At 41.6% G+C, this 17,522-nt stretch overlaps 1 protein-coding gene across 1 annotated transcript in view; it reads right to left on the bottom strand.

The window, feature by feature from the left end:
• Window positions 1-315: 315 nt before the first annotated feature.
• The window catches only part of foxp2 (forkhead box P2), a 102,507-nt gene continuing 85,300 nt past the window's right edge, over window positions 316-17,522 (bottom strand). Inside the window, exons 13-21 of the mRNA XM_054624283.1 lie at window positions 15,793-15,876; window positions 11,885-12,095; window positions 10,647-10,723; window positions 10,391-10,492; window positions 7,810-7,931; window positions 7,437-7,506; window positions 6,394-6,461; window positions 6,130-6,225; window positions 316-1,748 (exon numbers count right to left, since the gene is read on the bottom strand). Of these exons, the coding sequence (XP_054480258.1) occupies window positions 1,604-1,748; window positions 6,130-6,225; window positions 6,394-6,461; window positions 7,437-7,506; window positions 7,810-7,931; window positions 10,391-10,492; window positions 10,647-10,723; window positions 11,885-12,095; window positions 15,793-15,876 (975 nt within the window). The 3' untranslated portion in view covers window positions 316-1,603. The remainder of the gene's footprint in view (window positions 1,749-6,129; window positions 6,226-6,393; window positions 6,462-7,436; window positions 7,507-7,809; window positions 7,932-10,390; window positions 10,493-10,646; window positions 10,724-11,884; window positions 12,096-15,792; window positions 15,877-17,522) is intronic.

The raw sequence follows: 17,522 nt of genomic DNA on the forward strand, positions 1-17,522 counted from the left end.
TTATGACTTATTTGGCTTCACTAGATATTTTTCATGTTTGGTTAGCGATGTTTTCAGTTTCGGTTTCGACGCGGCACGGAACAAAACCGCCACGGAAATAAGACGTGACATTATTTTTGACAGTCCCACTCAGAACATTACATATTCACCAGGTCAGGAAAAAAAAGAACGTAAAAAAACAAAAAACAAATAAACAATGACGTGTGATGTGTAATGCATAAAAGAAAAGTAAAAAAAACAAAACGAAATAAACTTCACAACAATACAATGTTTCTGCACTTCAATTGAATACACAAATGTTTTGTTTTGGTCAGGATCCACTTTTACAGTTAGCTGCTCTCTACCAGTCAAATCACAAAAATGCCTGCAGTTCAAATATCACATTACCTTTTACCTACAGTACGTCTGGCAGAAAATCTCCAAAGTGGACGTTCAATGAGCTATCAAATTACACATCAAAATCAGCATTTACTTCCCCCTCCTCTCTTTCTCGTGATCATCTTTGTATAGGGCTAAATGAAACAATCCCAGAGGTTATTCGAAGGTAGTTTGCGGAACGAAAGCTTCTCTTTGTACTAGTTTAAAGTCACAGAAGACGGACCAAGAGGAGTTTGGTGGCTTCTGTCTATAAGCTATTGGCCATTGCTAGTGTTGGCTTTGGTTTCTAGCTGTTGCCTGTGACTGTTTGCAGGTAGACAAAGCTTTAGAACGAGGAGGTAAGGAGAACAGCAAGAAGAAAATTATGCGGAAATGCTTTTGTTTTGTTAATGGTGCTTTATACAAACTACTATTTTTCCCAACTTAATTTCCAGTTTTTTTTTTTTTTTTTTTTAACTTTTAATCACAAACAGATAATAGACTGGAAGCCAACTTTTTTTTCTTATTTTTTTTCCACTTTTTTTCTGGACAGCTGCAACAACAGTCTTGGTACCGCAATTCCATTACTGGTGTGATTCAGGGAATGGCATTTACAGTTGGTGGTGTCTAAAATCAGATTTTGAAATTAACAATGGTAAAAAAAAAAAAAAAGAAGCTAAAAATAATATACTGGTTTTCATTATAGTAGCAACATACAGGCAGTGACACAAATATCTGAGACTACTCCTGTGCAAATGATAACAGAGCAACAACTTGAATTGAACCAGCAATTGTCTCTAGACATGAACAACTACTGGGGGTTGGATTATTCACAAACATAAAACGTCTTCCTTTTTGGCAGTATATGAGGCCGCTAGCTTTCAACGGAACATGATTTTGCTCATTTGTGTCATGTTTTTTCCCCAATCCATGAGTCCATCATCCTTGTACTGTGTGTGGCCACGCCTTGTCTAATGAAATAGGTCTCAAAAGAGTTAATTCTTCTAATCAGACATCTTATGCCTGTCATGTGTGGGGATCCCAGAGGGCTGCAACAAAGAGTTCCTTTGGAACGGACTCCATCCGGATGCATGCTCAATAAATAGTCCCAGTGGTGAGAGAGACGAAGAGAGAGTCAGCTGTGGTTGCTTGGACTGTGGAGTGGTTTCTAGTCTTGCAGGAGGTCTATGTGAGAGAAACAGTGCGGCTGGGTGAAGGGACATGATGACCAAAAACTGTATCCTAGTCACTCGAGGTCCTCTGATAAGTTCCCTTCCTCCAGCTCCCGGTCATCGTCCAGCTCTGGACTGTGATTGGCTGTCGTCACCAGTGACATCGGACAGTCATCTTCATCCATGTTGAGTGGCTCCTCCTTCACGTGAATGGGTGGCCTATGACACAATCACAATGACGAGAATTGTTAGATTTGTTTGACAACAAATTTTTCTGCAGCCAATAGCACTTGTTTGACCTCATTGATGTCATTTTGAATTATTTGCAAAATTTACAGTTGTTAGCCGTTAAGAGATTAATTATTATTACCATTAAGAAGAATAATATTTAAAAGAGAGAAAGGGTTTCTGGTCAATAAGCCCCCTTTTCTGCACATGGAATACACAATGTGGTGTTAAGCTCACAGACAAATATTTTGTTTTATCAGACAACAGGCAGATAACAGCCATTACATGCATTATCTAGTGAAAGTAACAACCATGTTGTTTGCGAGACGCTAATTCGACATGATGCCTCACGTCTACTGTAAGTAAGCGCATGAAAATTGCATGAAAAACACGGCCCCTGTAAGGCCGATAAGCTGTGATGTTCCAGACATGTTTGGCATTTAAAAGTTTACTGATGACACCAGGTTGAAATACATGAAAAAGGAAAATGGGGGAAAAAAAAAAAACAGGCCACATGATAAATAATGGAGAATTTCTCATCCCTGAGCCCCCTGGAGCAAAGGCAGAGGAGAGGCTTTTTTATCTAGTTAATAGAAAGCGCAGCCACTCGTTAATATGCAGGGGCTGTGCATGTCGCTCCTCAAGAGGAAAAACCGGCAGCTAGGTTCTGCCATTAATCAACTTCAGCCCCGGCAGTCGTCTCGGACACCATGATACATGTTTTTAACTCTAAATGGATGAATATCTTTAGCCACTGTCAATAAGCGCTGGGCAGGAAGCGGCAGCAGCGCCGCGAGCATGACGCCGCTCCACTCAGAACAACAGAGGAGTGGGCGAAAATAAAGTGCTGGGCGACGAAAAAGAATAATAATGCTGTCACACACAAACAAGGCATAACATGATCCGGGGCCCTAGTTGGGGAGAGGGGTTTGTGCCACGATGATAAATCTGACAAAACCTAATTATTTCTGACACATCGGATGCATCACAAAATCCCCCTAGACTATGAAAGAGTAGAGTGGAGAGGGAGGGAGACTATTCAAGTGGTAGTGCGTTAGGACGCGTCTCATAGCCTCTCTCCTGGGCTGCCTTCATCAGTGGAAGGGGGTGGGGGTGGGGAGGAAGGGGGGCTTTGGATTTGAAGAGAATTTTAAAAAGGTACAGATGACTTTTAATATTCAAACCAAATACTGTAAATTAATATTCTGATGTGGTGGGGATAAAGAGAAGAGGTTGATCTTAGCAGGATGCAAGCAGAGCGATGAATATTTCTGTTTCTGCCCCTCAGATTCATGGAGGCAGCGAGAGGAAAAAAGACAAACACACAAACACTCTGACCCGACACTACACAGCCTTCTGACTCATTTTTATGAAGGAGGAAATTCTATTCTTTCGCTGTTTTGTGAAATACAATAAAATCAGACCATACTCATTTTTTTTATACTTTAAAAAGGTCAGTTATTGAAAGAAAAAATTTAAATACTGAGAATTTACCAACAACATAGTCGATAGATATTCATTTATGAAACAAAAAAAAAAAAAGGCAAACACTTTCCGTCTCCAGCCTTTTTAAATACTACTTTTTATAATAGTAAATTGAGTTTTGGGACTTTTGGGCATACATCTACAGACTAAATGATAAAAATATTTGTTAGAAAAAAAAACAGACACTTTACTCCGTAATGAAATTACGTCAAACATTTGTATATTGATAAAATCATTAAGTATGCCCAAAAGGTACACAATAACACTTAACATGAAGTCCCTCTATTCAGCATTCATAAGCAGCATCTAATAAAGGGTTTTTAATACACTATAAAGGGGATGTACCAACTAGAGGACATTTTTAAACGATTATTACAGGCACAGTGTTTTTTTGAAAAATTCATTTTTACTGTATTATCATTTATTGTTTTTATACACCAGCCTCAAATTAAAGGCGCCCAGAGGAGGAGTTAAAAGTTTTCAACAATTACAATAACAAAACACTACTCTTTTTACAACCACATCATATTGTGGTAAATAAACCATCTATTAATGATTGTATACTGCGTACCAAAGGCCTCCACTGCTATTCAAATATACAGCTCATAAGCTGTTTGTGTGGCTTTGAGGAAAAAATATGCAGGACCATATTCACAGGCCTGAGCTTTCTGACACTTTATTAAAATATGTGGATGAGCCATTTAGTCCTTAATGGCTAGCTGCCATTATTGAGTCACTCAGGAGTAAACGCTGGACTTTGCGGTGTAATAAATACGTGGTGCTCTGCGTCTGTGCGTGCATGCTTTTTTCGAGATGCCTGCTCTCACATCAATCGGAGATTAGCACCAGCAATCATGCAGAGGTATGTCAGGGATGCAAATAAGGTCATTAGTCCACGGGGCCTAATGGTAGGTTGGGGGACAGGAGAGTTGGTGTGTTGGGGGGGGGGAGGAGGAAGAGGGGAGTGGGGGCAGTAAAGGGAGGCGGTGCGGACTGAGGGGGCAACCAAAGATATTCATAACATCTCACCGTGATTCATTAACTAACACCAAACAATTTTGATGTGACAGAACAAGACGCGGCCGATAAAACAGAGTGATATTACATAGATTGATTTGCTTCTTTTTTTTTTTTTTTTTTTTTTTTTTTTTTTTTTAATACACCAGGAAGTTGGTTTCTAGGAATAAATGAGTTACTCTGGTCATTTTCATTTCTTGTGGAGTTGCTAATGTGCTCACGCTGATTTTACAGTTGCATAGTCTCTCCTGGTATACAGTACTACTCCTCTAAGCTTAACCAACCCCCTTAGGGTGTACATAAGTTTGTTGCCCACGCATACACACAAGCGCAAACACGCGCGCACACACACACACTAGGCATTGGCCTGGGGCGATCTGGTTTGCGGTTAAGCAGATAGCATTAACCTTCAGACGGTGAGGGGGGGAGGAGAGGTTTGTCTAATTGTTGGATTGACTTGGTTGTGTCGAGGAGTCCTCTCCTGAGAAAGGCCTTCAAGGTGATGTGCTATTTAGTTTAGTGCTACAAGCCACTCCATTATTTAAACAACATCCTGGAAAAGCCAGTCGTGGAAAACACATTTCTTCCATTTTGAGGTTGTCGCGGCTGTGTAAAGGCAGGCGGTGATGGAGGGGAAGGAGGGAGGAAGGGAGGGATGGATGGATGAATGCATCTCATCCTCCATAGCCACTCATGTCAGTGTCAAGGCAGCGTGGCCAGAGAGAAGAGAGAGAGAGCGAGAGAGCGAGCAGGAAAGAGAAATTTCAATGCTGTCCGGTTACTAAAAGTTAAATGACCTGGGGGAGTGGTAACACTGGGATTCTGTCTAGAGCGGGGCAGATTTGCTCCACTTAACACCCCATTTCAGAGAGGGGTAAACACGTCCAAATAGATTAACGTATGGATGTCTGCTACGGCTAACCAAACATTTTTTTCCGTTCTCACAGATATACTCAGAGAGAGGCATGCAGTCTGAGTGCACCCTTTATCCATTACAGGAATGGTTAGCTAATGTCGCCCGACTTTGCAACATGAGCTTTGATGGACAGCGGATGAGCATCATTAATGTGTGATTTCTGTTTGTCTCGGATGTGCCTTGCGAGCGTGTGTGTTTTCCACGCACGCTACTCTCACCACAGTGGGCGACATCACGGGCTCAGGTTGTTTCAGACATTCCTGAAACTCACATGAGAATCATTTTTTTCTAAAAAACACTCTCCTTCTCCTCTCAGCTCCATTAAAACAGAGATGGGAAAAGGAGAGATTTTTAAAGTAATTACACTTACTCAATATTAATAGGAACAGTCTTGCATAAAATATAGCAGCTAAAACCCTATAATGCAGACGGTGGTGTAATTAAAGATGAATGTGTAATAGAGCCTATTTATAGAATAAGAACTAACTGTTATCCAAAACGTCAGGCTCACCTCAGGTATTAGCACAATGCCATTAAAATAAAACCAAAGCAGAGACAGAGAGAGGCGTCTGATACAATACATACTAGAAATTGAACCTTGCCCTCGGGTCATGGCATACTGAAGAACATACTGGTACTGTGGGTTAAGTATCAGGCAATTAAACTAACAAAGGGCATAAGGACAGCGGGTGTAAGAGTGGAGGTGGGTGGTTGAACATGTGCTTGCATTCTTAAATAGGTACTCATATAAAAATTGAAGGATGTGTGAGTCTGCGTGTGACACAATTACCTCAGGAAGGGATTCTGGGTTAAAGGATAATGAGTTCACTTCCGTGGTTTACATTCTTATTTTCACTTGACTACAGTTGGTATTTTTTTTATAATAATCAAATGAACACCAATACACACCAACACTGTTTTTGTTGTATATATCATATACATTCTGGAACTCACATGTGTACTGGTGGGGAGTATCCGGGGCTGCTGTGTCCGTTGGTGTCCAGGTGGTCGAGTGAGCCGTTGTAACCCTCATGGGCAGAGTGCAACAGGGTGGGGGGGCTGCCGCTCAGCGTACACGGGGGGCTGCAACCCAGCAGTCCATGTGGACTGCCACCCAACATCCCGGGTGGACTTCCGCCCAACAGTCCCGGTGGACTCAAGCCCGTCAGGATGGACGGATCTCCGCCCAGGAGGCCGTGGCAGCTGCCTCCCATCGGGCCGGTGGAGCCGCTGTTCATGAGGCCGGGGGTCCCCAGCAAGGGCAGGGAGGTCTCAGCCAGGGCAGCCTGCGGGAGAAAAAAAGGAGAAGAAATATTGAGGATTAGAGTTTGAATGAAGGTTGGAGGAAGATATAGGAAGGATAAGAGGGCATAGCCATGTCAAAAGGGTGAAACAGTTCAACAGTGTAAAGGGTAGGAGGCAGGTGAGGCGTGTGGGGGGAGAGAGGGGAAGGATAGAGATCGATACAAGAGAAAAACATGGCAGGTGAGAGAGAATGTTAAAATTGAACCTAGTAATTATTAAAACACAGTTGTCTCATGCTAACGTTTTTTTTTCCTCTGTTGCAGGCTATTTTCCCCCTTGTGACACCTTGACAACTACCTCCCCCCAGCTGCCATTCATATGCCCTTGTGTGGTGTGGCTATTAAAAAAGTCCCCCAAAACTTTACCTCAAAATAATAAAAAAAAAAAACTCCTGACACTTTCGCCTGCTGCGCATTAAAGTTATATACAGTGATTAAATTTTTAAAGTTTTTGCCATGAGCACCTCGCCGGCGTACACTATGAAGCCAAATCATTTATGACAGCTTAGATAAATATTAATGCACATGCCCTTGCATTTGCACATGCCACTATCAATCTAGGGTGGCTGCCACAGCAAAAAGGAAAGGGGGGAAAAAAGAACGGAAAGAAAGAGGGGGAGCTGCTTCCTTTGTCGACCACAGGGTGGCCTTCTGAGTCTGAAGGTGTACAGGAAAGAGGGAGAAGGGGGGAGAAAGAAAGAGCGAGAGGAAGGTGTAACAGAAGAGATACAGAAACACAGAAGAAGAAAAAGAGGCAGAAACCTGAGTATAAGGACAAAAAGAAACTTTCTTGCTCTTATGTGTGTGTGTGAGTACTTATGTGGAGCCCTATTGTTCACGGCAGCCATGCTCATTCAGTCACACATTTGGTCAATCAGTCAGGCAGTAGTCTTGCCTGTCAGTCAAACAAACAGGCAGCTGGTGAGTCGGTGGTTCTCTGAGGCTTTTGGTTCATACCTGTAAGCTGGCGTTTAGTGCAGATCCATAGCCAAGACTGGAGGGCAGGTTCTTGACAAGTGATGGGCTCCTGGATACATCCAAACAAAAACAAAAAAAGAAATTAGTTCACACTGTTACCTGCCTTGTTCGTAATAATGTTATCAATTTAAACAGAAAGTGTATCAAATCTCTGTTATTAAAGATCAAATTGCATAGCAAGAAGACTAAAGAGTCCATCTATTTAAAAGGTATGGAATAACTGGATAGAAAAAACAGAGAGAGAGAGAGAGATATTGTGTTTCAAAGAGGAGGACTGTATTCGGGCCCTCTGATCCTCTACATGTCATTGACCTTCAGATCTAGATCTAAGGAGAGGTGACAGGATTCGTACCCTGTGATCTTCTGCGACCTGCGTTTCTGGTACTCCATCTCGTCTACCGTCCACACCGCCCCCTTCACGTTCTCCACACGCACAAAGCACTTGTGCAGACTGAGGTTGTGGCGAACAGCGTTCTGCGGGAGAGAGATGACACACGGGTCAGAGGGATGAGGTAAAACGAATCACATTCATTCATTAACCATCAAGAAAAAAAAAAAAGAAGGCTTGGAAATTGATTTTTTTTTTTCTTGCATTTTGAAGAAATTCTTAACATTCACGCACCATTGATTTAATTAGTAAAAATTGAGTGAGAGCGAATGCTCTTACAAGTCCTGCACACAGTACATATCAATCAGAGTAAGTAGGCTAAAAGGAGGTAATCAGCATAGCGAATGGCTTATGGTGGTGACAGAAGTGGTAATGCGGGCCTTGATAATGGTGATGTCAGTAACCCTTTCTGCTCCAGAAAAGCATTTCTCTTAATGGACACATCGCTTTAAAGATGACAGTATTGCAAGAAAAAAGACAGTCATCAGGAGGCCCTTGTGTCAGTGTGTGTGTGCGTGTGTGTGTCTGTGCATGAAAGAATAAGGAGGATTAAGGTGAACTGTATCTGACATCTATATGTCCAAATATTCTTCATGTCGTGTCACATCCGGTGTTGAATACGTGCTTAAATGACACAATTACATCTGAAATGTATAATGAAAAGCTGTGTTTAAATTACAAACCGGCATATGTATATATTTCATACAATAAAACCAGTCAGGTGTTTTCATTAATTACAAAATAAGGAAAACCTATTGAAAAAAAAAAGCCCTCTTATATTAATATGACCATACGATCATAATTAAAACATGCATCAGACTCTACAAATAATAACCTTGGCTTTAATATCCCTGCCTCTCGTATTTATCATCTCTCTTAGCTCGGTGTGTACTGCTCTTTCTCTAAGAATAAGGGACTCAAAAAAAACGAAAAAAAAAAAACTCATAAGCAGATCTCGCATCTGACCTGAAAATCCCAGGATTTGATTGATCTTAATGCCCATGGCTCTGAATATGATAATTTTAATATTAATGAGCAAATGAGCAGTTTTATTATGCATGCTATATAGTTAGAACTAATAAGCTTCTGGGTGAGAGAAAAAGAGAGAGAAGAAAGGGGGGGGGGGGATCCTTCTTTTGAGCTGATGAGACCAAGCTGAGATATTAAACTACCTTTCATTTATTTATTCTCTCTTTTTAAAAAAACAAAACAAATTTTGTCCGTTAATCAAATGACAAGCCCATCGCTGATCATCCCACTAATGCTTACAAAGGGAATTGTGGAGCTGTGCATGTAAATAGATCACCTTGGTTATTATGCGAGCCAGGAGACTAGATATTTCTAATGTCATTGTGATATCATTGCCATTTTATCACAGGAACAGAGGAGCTTTTTTTTTCAGGAAAGCAAGGGGAAAAAAAACTATTGAAATGGTACATTTGTGCAGCAAACAACATCCACAAAACCTCAGAGAACATATCTTGTCATAACAATACTACGCAGCCAAACACGGCGCGTACTGTACCTAACAAACTGGATAAGGCCACCGATCTTTTTTTGCATGCCCTCTCCTGAATTGGTGATCACACGCCCATGTGCTCATTTGCATCCCAAATCCAAATTAATTCACTTTGCTAAATCTAGTGCGGCGCCACGTCTTGCATACTGATGAGCGGCTGGTCGAGTTTTTTTTCCCCCTCCAGTCCTCTGTTCAGCCACAAAGGCTAAAGGCGGCTAACGAATGACGCACAGGGGCCACGGGACAAAACACTGACGCTCAGCGAAGGCTTTCTTTATCAGCAGGCAGACACACTTCTGGTTAAAACATGTGCTGCAGGAAAGACATTTTTTACCATCTTTGTGGAGGCAGACAACAATAAAGTTGTAGGGACAGATATACAAATGGGCCTCTTTTGTGTGGGTAAATAAAGAGTGCTACCTCCATGACAGGCCAATTCCCACTTTCCTCCCTGCTTTAGTTCCACATGAACACACCCTTAAAACCCACTCTCAGACGCAGTTTATGTGTTTGTGTACACGCATCTTTGGCCTACCCCCCCTCCACACAGTTGAGAGCTGGTTAACAGGCAAACAGCCATCTTTCTTCCTAATTAACCAATGATATGCAAGGGAAGGTGGTTTCAGGGGTAGGAGGTGGGGTGTCTCTCTTAACAAAAGGTGCTGATGATGGAGTGGCTGCTGTATAATTAGTGCATCACAGCCCTCTCCTCTCAACGCCGAGCCTCCGCTATTAATTGCACCCGAATTAGGAAAACGATATCTAAGGCAGAATAATTCCTTTCGGCTGTCATCTCCAAACAGAAATAGGCGGAATGGCGGAAAATATAAATAAAAGGAAGAATGGGGCTCTATTCAAGAGAGAGGTTGGGAAAAAGGGGAGAGGAGTATTAATCGCTCGGTGCTGGGTAAATATATGCTTTCTTAAGGTTTGGTTTTTGACTTCAACGAGAGGGAGAGGAGTGAAAGGGCATGGCGAGGTGGAGGTGGAGGGCTGCGTCGGGGGCTGAGGGTTCATTTCGGTTACCTTCCAAGTTGCAGCATTGCGTCTGAAGTAGGCGAACGTGCGTGTGAACCAGCTGTAGATTTCATTAAGCGTTAACTGCATGTCGGCAGAGTCCATGATAGCCTGAAATGAGATGACATCAAATAATGGTTTACTAACGAGACCACGTAACTGACACACACACACACACACACCAACGGATTGAGAGAGCTGCCATGATTCATGCAGCAATTAATTTTAATCTAATCAGAGCAAAGTTAATTTATTTCCCACTCACCTGTCTTATGAGGGTTGCATAAGTAAATGGCGGTCTGACATCTGCGTTCTTATAAAACTCGTAGTTTGGGGCAATCTCTGGAAAAATAAATACTGTGTCACCACCTGAAATAATTGGTAAATTTTTATTCCTTTAGGTGTTGAATTGACTCAAGGTTACATCAAATTAAGAGGGGGGAGACAGAAAGGGGAGGAGGGGGAGAAAAAGAGGGTGGGTTGGGGTGGGGGGTTAGAGGGGGCACATCAAATCAGCATTTTCTATGTCTAACAAAATGCATTTTTAATTAATCTCTCTCGTGAGGGATCTTAAACACTCATACATCCATAAAATGAGATCCGTGTAGTTAGTTAGGGTGAAGTTGAATAATTTATATGTCTTCACGCTAAACACAGAGAGAGTAAATATAAACATCAAAGACGGACCGTTTAAAATGCTAAGCTTAATACACGGGATGTCTTAATGTAATAAATATTGTATTTTTTCCACCATTATTTGAACTTAATTAACAATCATGTAATATTTATGCACAGAGGAAGTTCTTGTCTATTTACATATAGAGTGATTAAACACAGGCTTGCTTTTATAAACCCACCAGACGTCTCACATTGCTAAGACCAACAAGCCGATGTGGTTGTGTGTGTTTATGTCAGTGTACGTGTGTGTGTGTGTGTGTGTGTGTGTGTGTGTGTGTGTGTGTGTGCCAGTGTGTGTGCCAGTGTGTGTGCCAGTGTGTGTGCACATGCATGTCTATGCGTGTAAAAATAAAGCACTGCAACGCAATTATTGGTTGAGTACTATTAATAGTGTAGTGTTCAGGGTTGGGGCAATTTGCAATTTATATGTCATTATATTTTAATAGAAATTCTGTTTTAAAGGGGAAAAAAACAAGTGTTCAAGTCAACAAATTCTGAATTGAAATTTTAAATCAAATTTGTCAAATGAGTGACACAATTCAGAAACAGAATGAGAATGTGAGCTAAATTAACATCTAATAGCCCAATGTTGTAATGCATCAGTCTGTGTGATTGTCTCAGGGTCAGGCTCAATTTACAATATATTCAAGCATTTTAGGAGTTGAACTTCACAACACAAAACCTTAATATTGCTTTGTTTTTGAAAGATTCACATGTAGTCAAACATATTTAAACATAGCAAAAAAAAATCAGCTTGACAGTGATTTTTCTGCGCTGACAGGTCATATTTCGGTGTCACGTTCAGTGCTGAGTAGTTAGTCCTACCTGACGACAGAGGCATGGAGTATTTGTCCGAGTGGCGTCTGCGCATGGCTCCCATACTGGGGACGTTTGCTCCTCCCAGTACTGATGGCACCTGGGGCATGGCGGCCATGGGTGTGATCGGTGCTGTGGGCGTGGTGGGTGTCTGAGGTAAGTTGGGGGGCGACGCTGAGGGCAAGTTCTTGGACATGGTGACGCTGGACACCAAGTTGAGCTGGGGTGGGAAAGAGACAGAAGAAAGCAGCAGGGAGAGAGAGAGAGAGAGAGAGAAAGGGAGGGAGGGAGACACAGAAAGAGAGAGAGGAAGGCATTATTTTGTGGGTTCTGTGACAGAGCCGAGTGTCTGCTCTCCTCCTCTCTAACACAGCTGTGTTTCCACTAACAAGGCTCGTGGAGAGGAGCCAGCCCATCTCCACTAATTACAACCACCAAATTGTATCATAAGAATTCTAATTAGAGCATGCTGTTCAAGATTATCCAACGATCAGCCTCCGTGTTATCCCAGCCCCATCTCTCTTTATCTCTCTATTTATCACTCCCTCCCTCCTTCTCTACCTCCCCCCACTACAACCACCCATACTCCTTCCACACTGGAGCAATGAGGTGGTAAAACATTGTTCGCTGTTGGTGTAATTTAGGCCACAAGGTGTTATCTGAGCCAGGTCCAGAACCACGACCCAACTCATGACATTATTTTCTATTATGGTATGAAAGGGAAACCCTTAAATTGCTGTTGTGGCCCTGTTGTTCTAGATATTGGAAGCAGCTCTGCGCCAACTAGGCCAAATATCCCGCTTTAACAAGTGGAACCAGTAAATGGATTGTGTAGCGAGATAGTGTAATAACCCTGATAGATAAACCCGTTTGATTCCTCATTCATAAAGACTTACACAGATAAATCTGATAAAACATTATCAACAACACAACTGGAAGTCATTATTACAGTTATGGTTGATGTATCCCTCCTAATCCAGTGAGACTTCCAGTTCATGAGGAAGTATAACAATTAGTAGAAGTTCATGTTCTTTCCCTAAAAAAAAAAAAAAAATGTTGAAGGAGTGGTTGTCTCCTCCACTCCTTCAACATCAGGGACCAGTGTTAGTCACCTCTGGCACGAATGGCAACTGCGCTCGCTAATCGTCCGGCTTTTCCGACACTTTTTGCGCTTGCTTCCCAAATCTCATGTGAGAGGCTCTAACCGACTGGAAAATTCCTAACTGACCTTTTAGTCTCCGCGCTAATTTAGTTGGAATGGTAATGACATCGTTACATATTCAAACCAAATTGCCTTAATTGTGAGTCTACAAGTGGAATGCATTCGACGCGAGAGTTTGAATTTAAAGCGACTTGAAAGAAGGAAGGGAATGGGGGGCTGAAAGGCACGGGGAGATGGAGGAGCCAGGCTGGAGAGAAGGTATCGCCGGTCATTTGTGGCATGTGTTGATAAATACGATGAAATGTCAAGTTTGAGAGACTCCAGTGGGTGCGGGGGTTTTCAGATGATAATTATATGCCCACTTAGCTGTAATGAGCTGCTACACAATGGACTGGGACAACGACTGGTTGCATATATACAGTTAAGAAAGTATATACATATATTGATGGAAATGGTTGATATAAGTTTGTATTTATACTATTTTTATTCCCTTTATCTGATCTTTACTATATTTCCCCTTGTCCTTTGGCCTTATTCTCATTTTATCTGCCTTGTTTGGTTTTCTTTTCTTTCGTGAAGCACTTTCTAACACTGTAAAGAGTGCTACATAAATAAAGTTTATTATTCTAAGTATTATTATCAATACTTCAGAATGATTTTTCACAGCCAATTCTCAGAAATATCTACCTAAAACAATAAATAAAGCCATGTACTGGACTTTGCTTTAAGAAAAAAACTAATTATAGTTAACTTTTTCTGTTAAGTATGTTTTTTTTGTTCTAACAGACACACATCGCACATACACACACTTGACCACTTATTAATATTAACTATGTAATGTGCAAATGGCCATTAACTTCATCGTGGCTGAGGTCATGACATCCCTGCATCCTGCTACAAGCACCCAAACCAGACACTAAACTGTGAAACACCAACAGCATTTTGCTCCAAATAGATTTTGATAAACACTAACATAGTGGATGGCAGGAAACACCTCAAAATATGGAAACTAAATTCAAAATGAATGCCTTCATGTGTGCGTATGGGCATGATTATTTATAATGTTAAAACATAATTTCCTGCCTTTTTGCCGCCTTTTCACCTACAACACAGCAACAAGCGTGACATGTTTGCAGGCATGGTATCCCATTATTTTCTGCTAAATAGAATTGATTATATTCAAACGGATTGGAGGAGTGAGCACTTTGTCACCTCTCGCTCATCTGAATACACACTCAAGGTTGAGAGAGAGAGAGAGAGAGAGAGAGAGAGAGAGAGAGAGAGAGAGAGAGAGAGAGAGGGGGATCTTATTATTCAGAACTTGCAGCCTTGCTAACTTTGATTCTCATCCATCCGTGGCATGGCCAAAAGGTAGCATTTAATGAAGTGTGATTCAGAGAATAAATGGGGTCATATTGGAGACAGTGCACTAGTGTCTTATATTCGTCTGGCATTGGTTGTTCGTGAGTTCCACTAATGAAAAAATGGACTTATAACACAGAGTACTCATATTTATCAAATGTCTGGGCTGTTTCTATCCTGCACCTGTGATTCTACTTGGCGTAAATCCATGCTGTCGTTTGAAATCCGACAACCATCTCTCTTTTGTTATGTCCGTTCACTGTTGCTACAAACGCGTTCGTGTTGTTCGCCGCACCAAATCTTCATCTTTAAAAAGCGGGGGAGCCTTAAAACTGAGGACTTAACTGTTCGTTTAAGAATTCTGTCTGAATTGCCCCCACCATCAAATGCAATTAGCCGCTCTTTCATGTGTGCTTTATGTAATGCAATACTTCATTAGCATCATTCATTCATATTCAGGCATGGATTATAGGCTGCAAATTCTTTATTGGACGAGATGGAACCAAGCTGCTGGAGTTCTGAAGATTAAAAAAAAAAAAAAAGCTACAGAGGGAGAGAGAGAAAGAGAGAAAGAGAGAGAGATAGATTGAATAATAAAAAGGGAGTTTGATTCCTGATGGAATTATGGGATAATTATGCTATCTTGTGATTATCTACATTCTATGATGAGAGGTGATGAGGAAAATTATTCTATTGAAAGTAGGCACTTACTAAGCAGCAGAAACACGCCAACAATGTTTTGCTCTAAAATATTTCAAAACGTCGAAAACTGGGAAGAAATAATGTTTGCTAAAATGTATCATCTTAACATGAAATTAAAATACTGTTTGGGAGAAATGTATTCATAATCATTCCATCTAAAAGTAAAAAGGCGAAGAGAGAAAATGCAGAGTGACATCTTTTTGCCCCCTTTCAGAATTTTGGATATTTCTTTTCTGCAACCAATTTCACCTGCACTGCTGGTATTTATGTCAGCATCACACCATCTTCTCCACTCAGCTGTAATTTACAGGGGTTTGTTGTTAAAATGACATGTCTTCTCGTCTCTCATTCCATTTTTGGAGTGCTGCTGCAGCCACGGAGCCAAACAGTCATCAGCAGCCAACAGGTTGTTTTGGCTATTATATCTATCACAAAGAAATGACCCTGTATTTTAGCCAAGGACTCCACCGCTCTGCCATGTAATACACTTGCAAACTCTATTGTCCTCTCACATTCCATATCAATACCTGATATGGAGTGAGATATAACTCTGTATTACAAATCCCATTCCCTCTTTCATCTTCTGTCACTCACTCACACAGCTGCCGCGTGGTTAAACTGTTCATTTTCTGTGTGGGGGCCCCATTCACAGCCGAGCCTGTTTACTGTGGCCAGAGCAATATGCACTCACTGGTTTGGGAGATGACTTGGGTTCCGAGGGCCGCATGTGCAAGTGGGCCATCATCGCCTGAAGACGCTCACGTTCTTTAGAAAGCTGTTAAGAGAGAAGAAGAAGAGAGTACATTAGAGTGGATTAGAGGAGAGGAGAGGAGAGTAGAGGAATAGAAAGAGGGATGAGAATAAATAATATGAGACATAAGTTTGGGGTGGTAGAAAGAGAAGACAGACAGAAAGAAGGAAGATGTTTCATATAAAGTAAGCAAGAAAGAGACAGTTCTGCTGGTGATATAAGGAGAAAAAGAGGTTGGGGGGAGGAGATGGTTCAGACAGGTCAGGCAAAACAAATAGCATTTCATCTTTTTGTCAATAGCAAAATTTAGGTCAGCCAGACTCTGACAGTAACAAGCTAGTTGGGCCATAAATTAGGTGGTCCTGAGCGTCTGCTCAAAGTCCCGTGGACACTGTTAGGGGGATGGAGCGCAGCAAGCAGCTGCTGAGAGGTGAAGGGGTCTTCCAAACAGGGTGCCAGGCGGCCCCGCCTCCCCGGTCCAGTTAGTGGCCCCGGCCATCGCCTATCATCAATCTAATTCACAGGGAGTGACAGGGACCGGACCATGTGAAAGGCTCAACCCCCCCACAACACCCTTAACACACACACACACACACACACACACACACAAGAACCAAACACACAGAGAAACAGACAAGCAAGTAGGCGTGCACACGCACAGAGTTTCACACACAGACAGAGCTGGGTCTCATTACTAGTGACGGCTCTTGTAGAAAAAAAAGAGGAAGAGAGGGATGGTGGGAGTAAAGAATGAAAGAAAAATGGGGGAAAAGAGAAGAGACAGGACAGACAACACAAGTGCACTGTAATTGGTCACACTGTAAAGCACAAGCTTCAGTAGATTTGTGTTTCAGTGAAAAAACAAAGAAAATGAAAATAAATAACATAAATCCTTTTTTTTCTGTTTCTTTTTTAACATGCCAACAGAATTATTTACTTCTAAGACCAGATGCTTAACAATTAAATACAAACAGTTTATCAGACCAGAAAATAAGTACGTGCTTGAGGAAATGCTTGGCTCTACTCTGGTAGAGAGCAAGGGAGGGAGAGAACACAAGTTCCAGTTGGATCTCTGTGCCATTATATTCCTTATATACTGCAGCAGCAGCAGTAGAGTATTCATCCCATTTTAATTCAAATATCTTTATATTTCACCACCGTGTAAAACCATGATGGCCCAGTTTCAACTGGCAGACTGAATATTTCCAGCTGGCGCTTTGTTTGAGCCTAGTTTAAAACATACGTATCTATTTGTTTCTAAAAGAAGAGGAGCGGTTGTCGGCAGTGCTGAGTAATAATGTCGCTCAATCAGCGCTCTCATTATCTAGCCAGCATGACTTCTTAATAAGGTCACGCTCCACCTACTGAAAATAGTTCCCTCCTTTTGAGCTTTCTTCAGGTGCAAAGTGCAGTTAATTAACACAGCAGACCGGGAGAGATGCGCTCGCTATTAATTGGAAAGAAAAAGAGAGAAGAAAAAAAAAAAGTTGAGAAAATAAAGCACACGCTTAATTCAATTAAAACAGCCATAATGGCTTTGGTTGTAAGGCCTGAGGATTCCTTTGTTTAGTGGCTTTGTTGAATTGAGCAGGTCCTGCTTGTCTGGAAGTATTAAGCAGACCACGGTATGGCCTTTCTCTCACTCACATAACTTTCAAAATGTTTTGTTT

Source organism: Anoplopoma fimbria, chromosome 23, assembly GCF_027596085.1.
Source record: "Anoplopoma fimbria isolate UVic2021 breed Golden Eagle Sablefish chromosome 23, Afim_UVic_2022, whole genome shotgun sequence".
In the NCBI taxonomy this organism is placed as follows: domain Eukaryota; kingdom Metazoa; phylum Chordata; class Actinopteri; order Perciformes; family Anoplopomatidae; genus Anoplopoma; species Anoplopoma fimbria.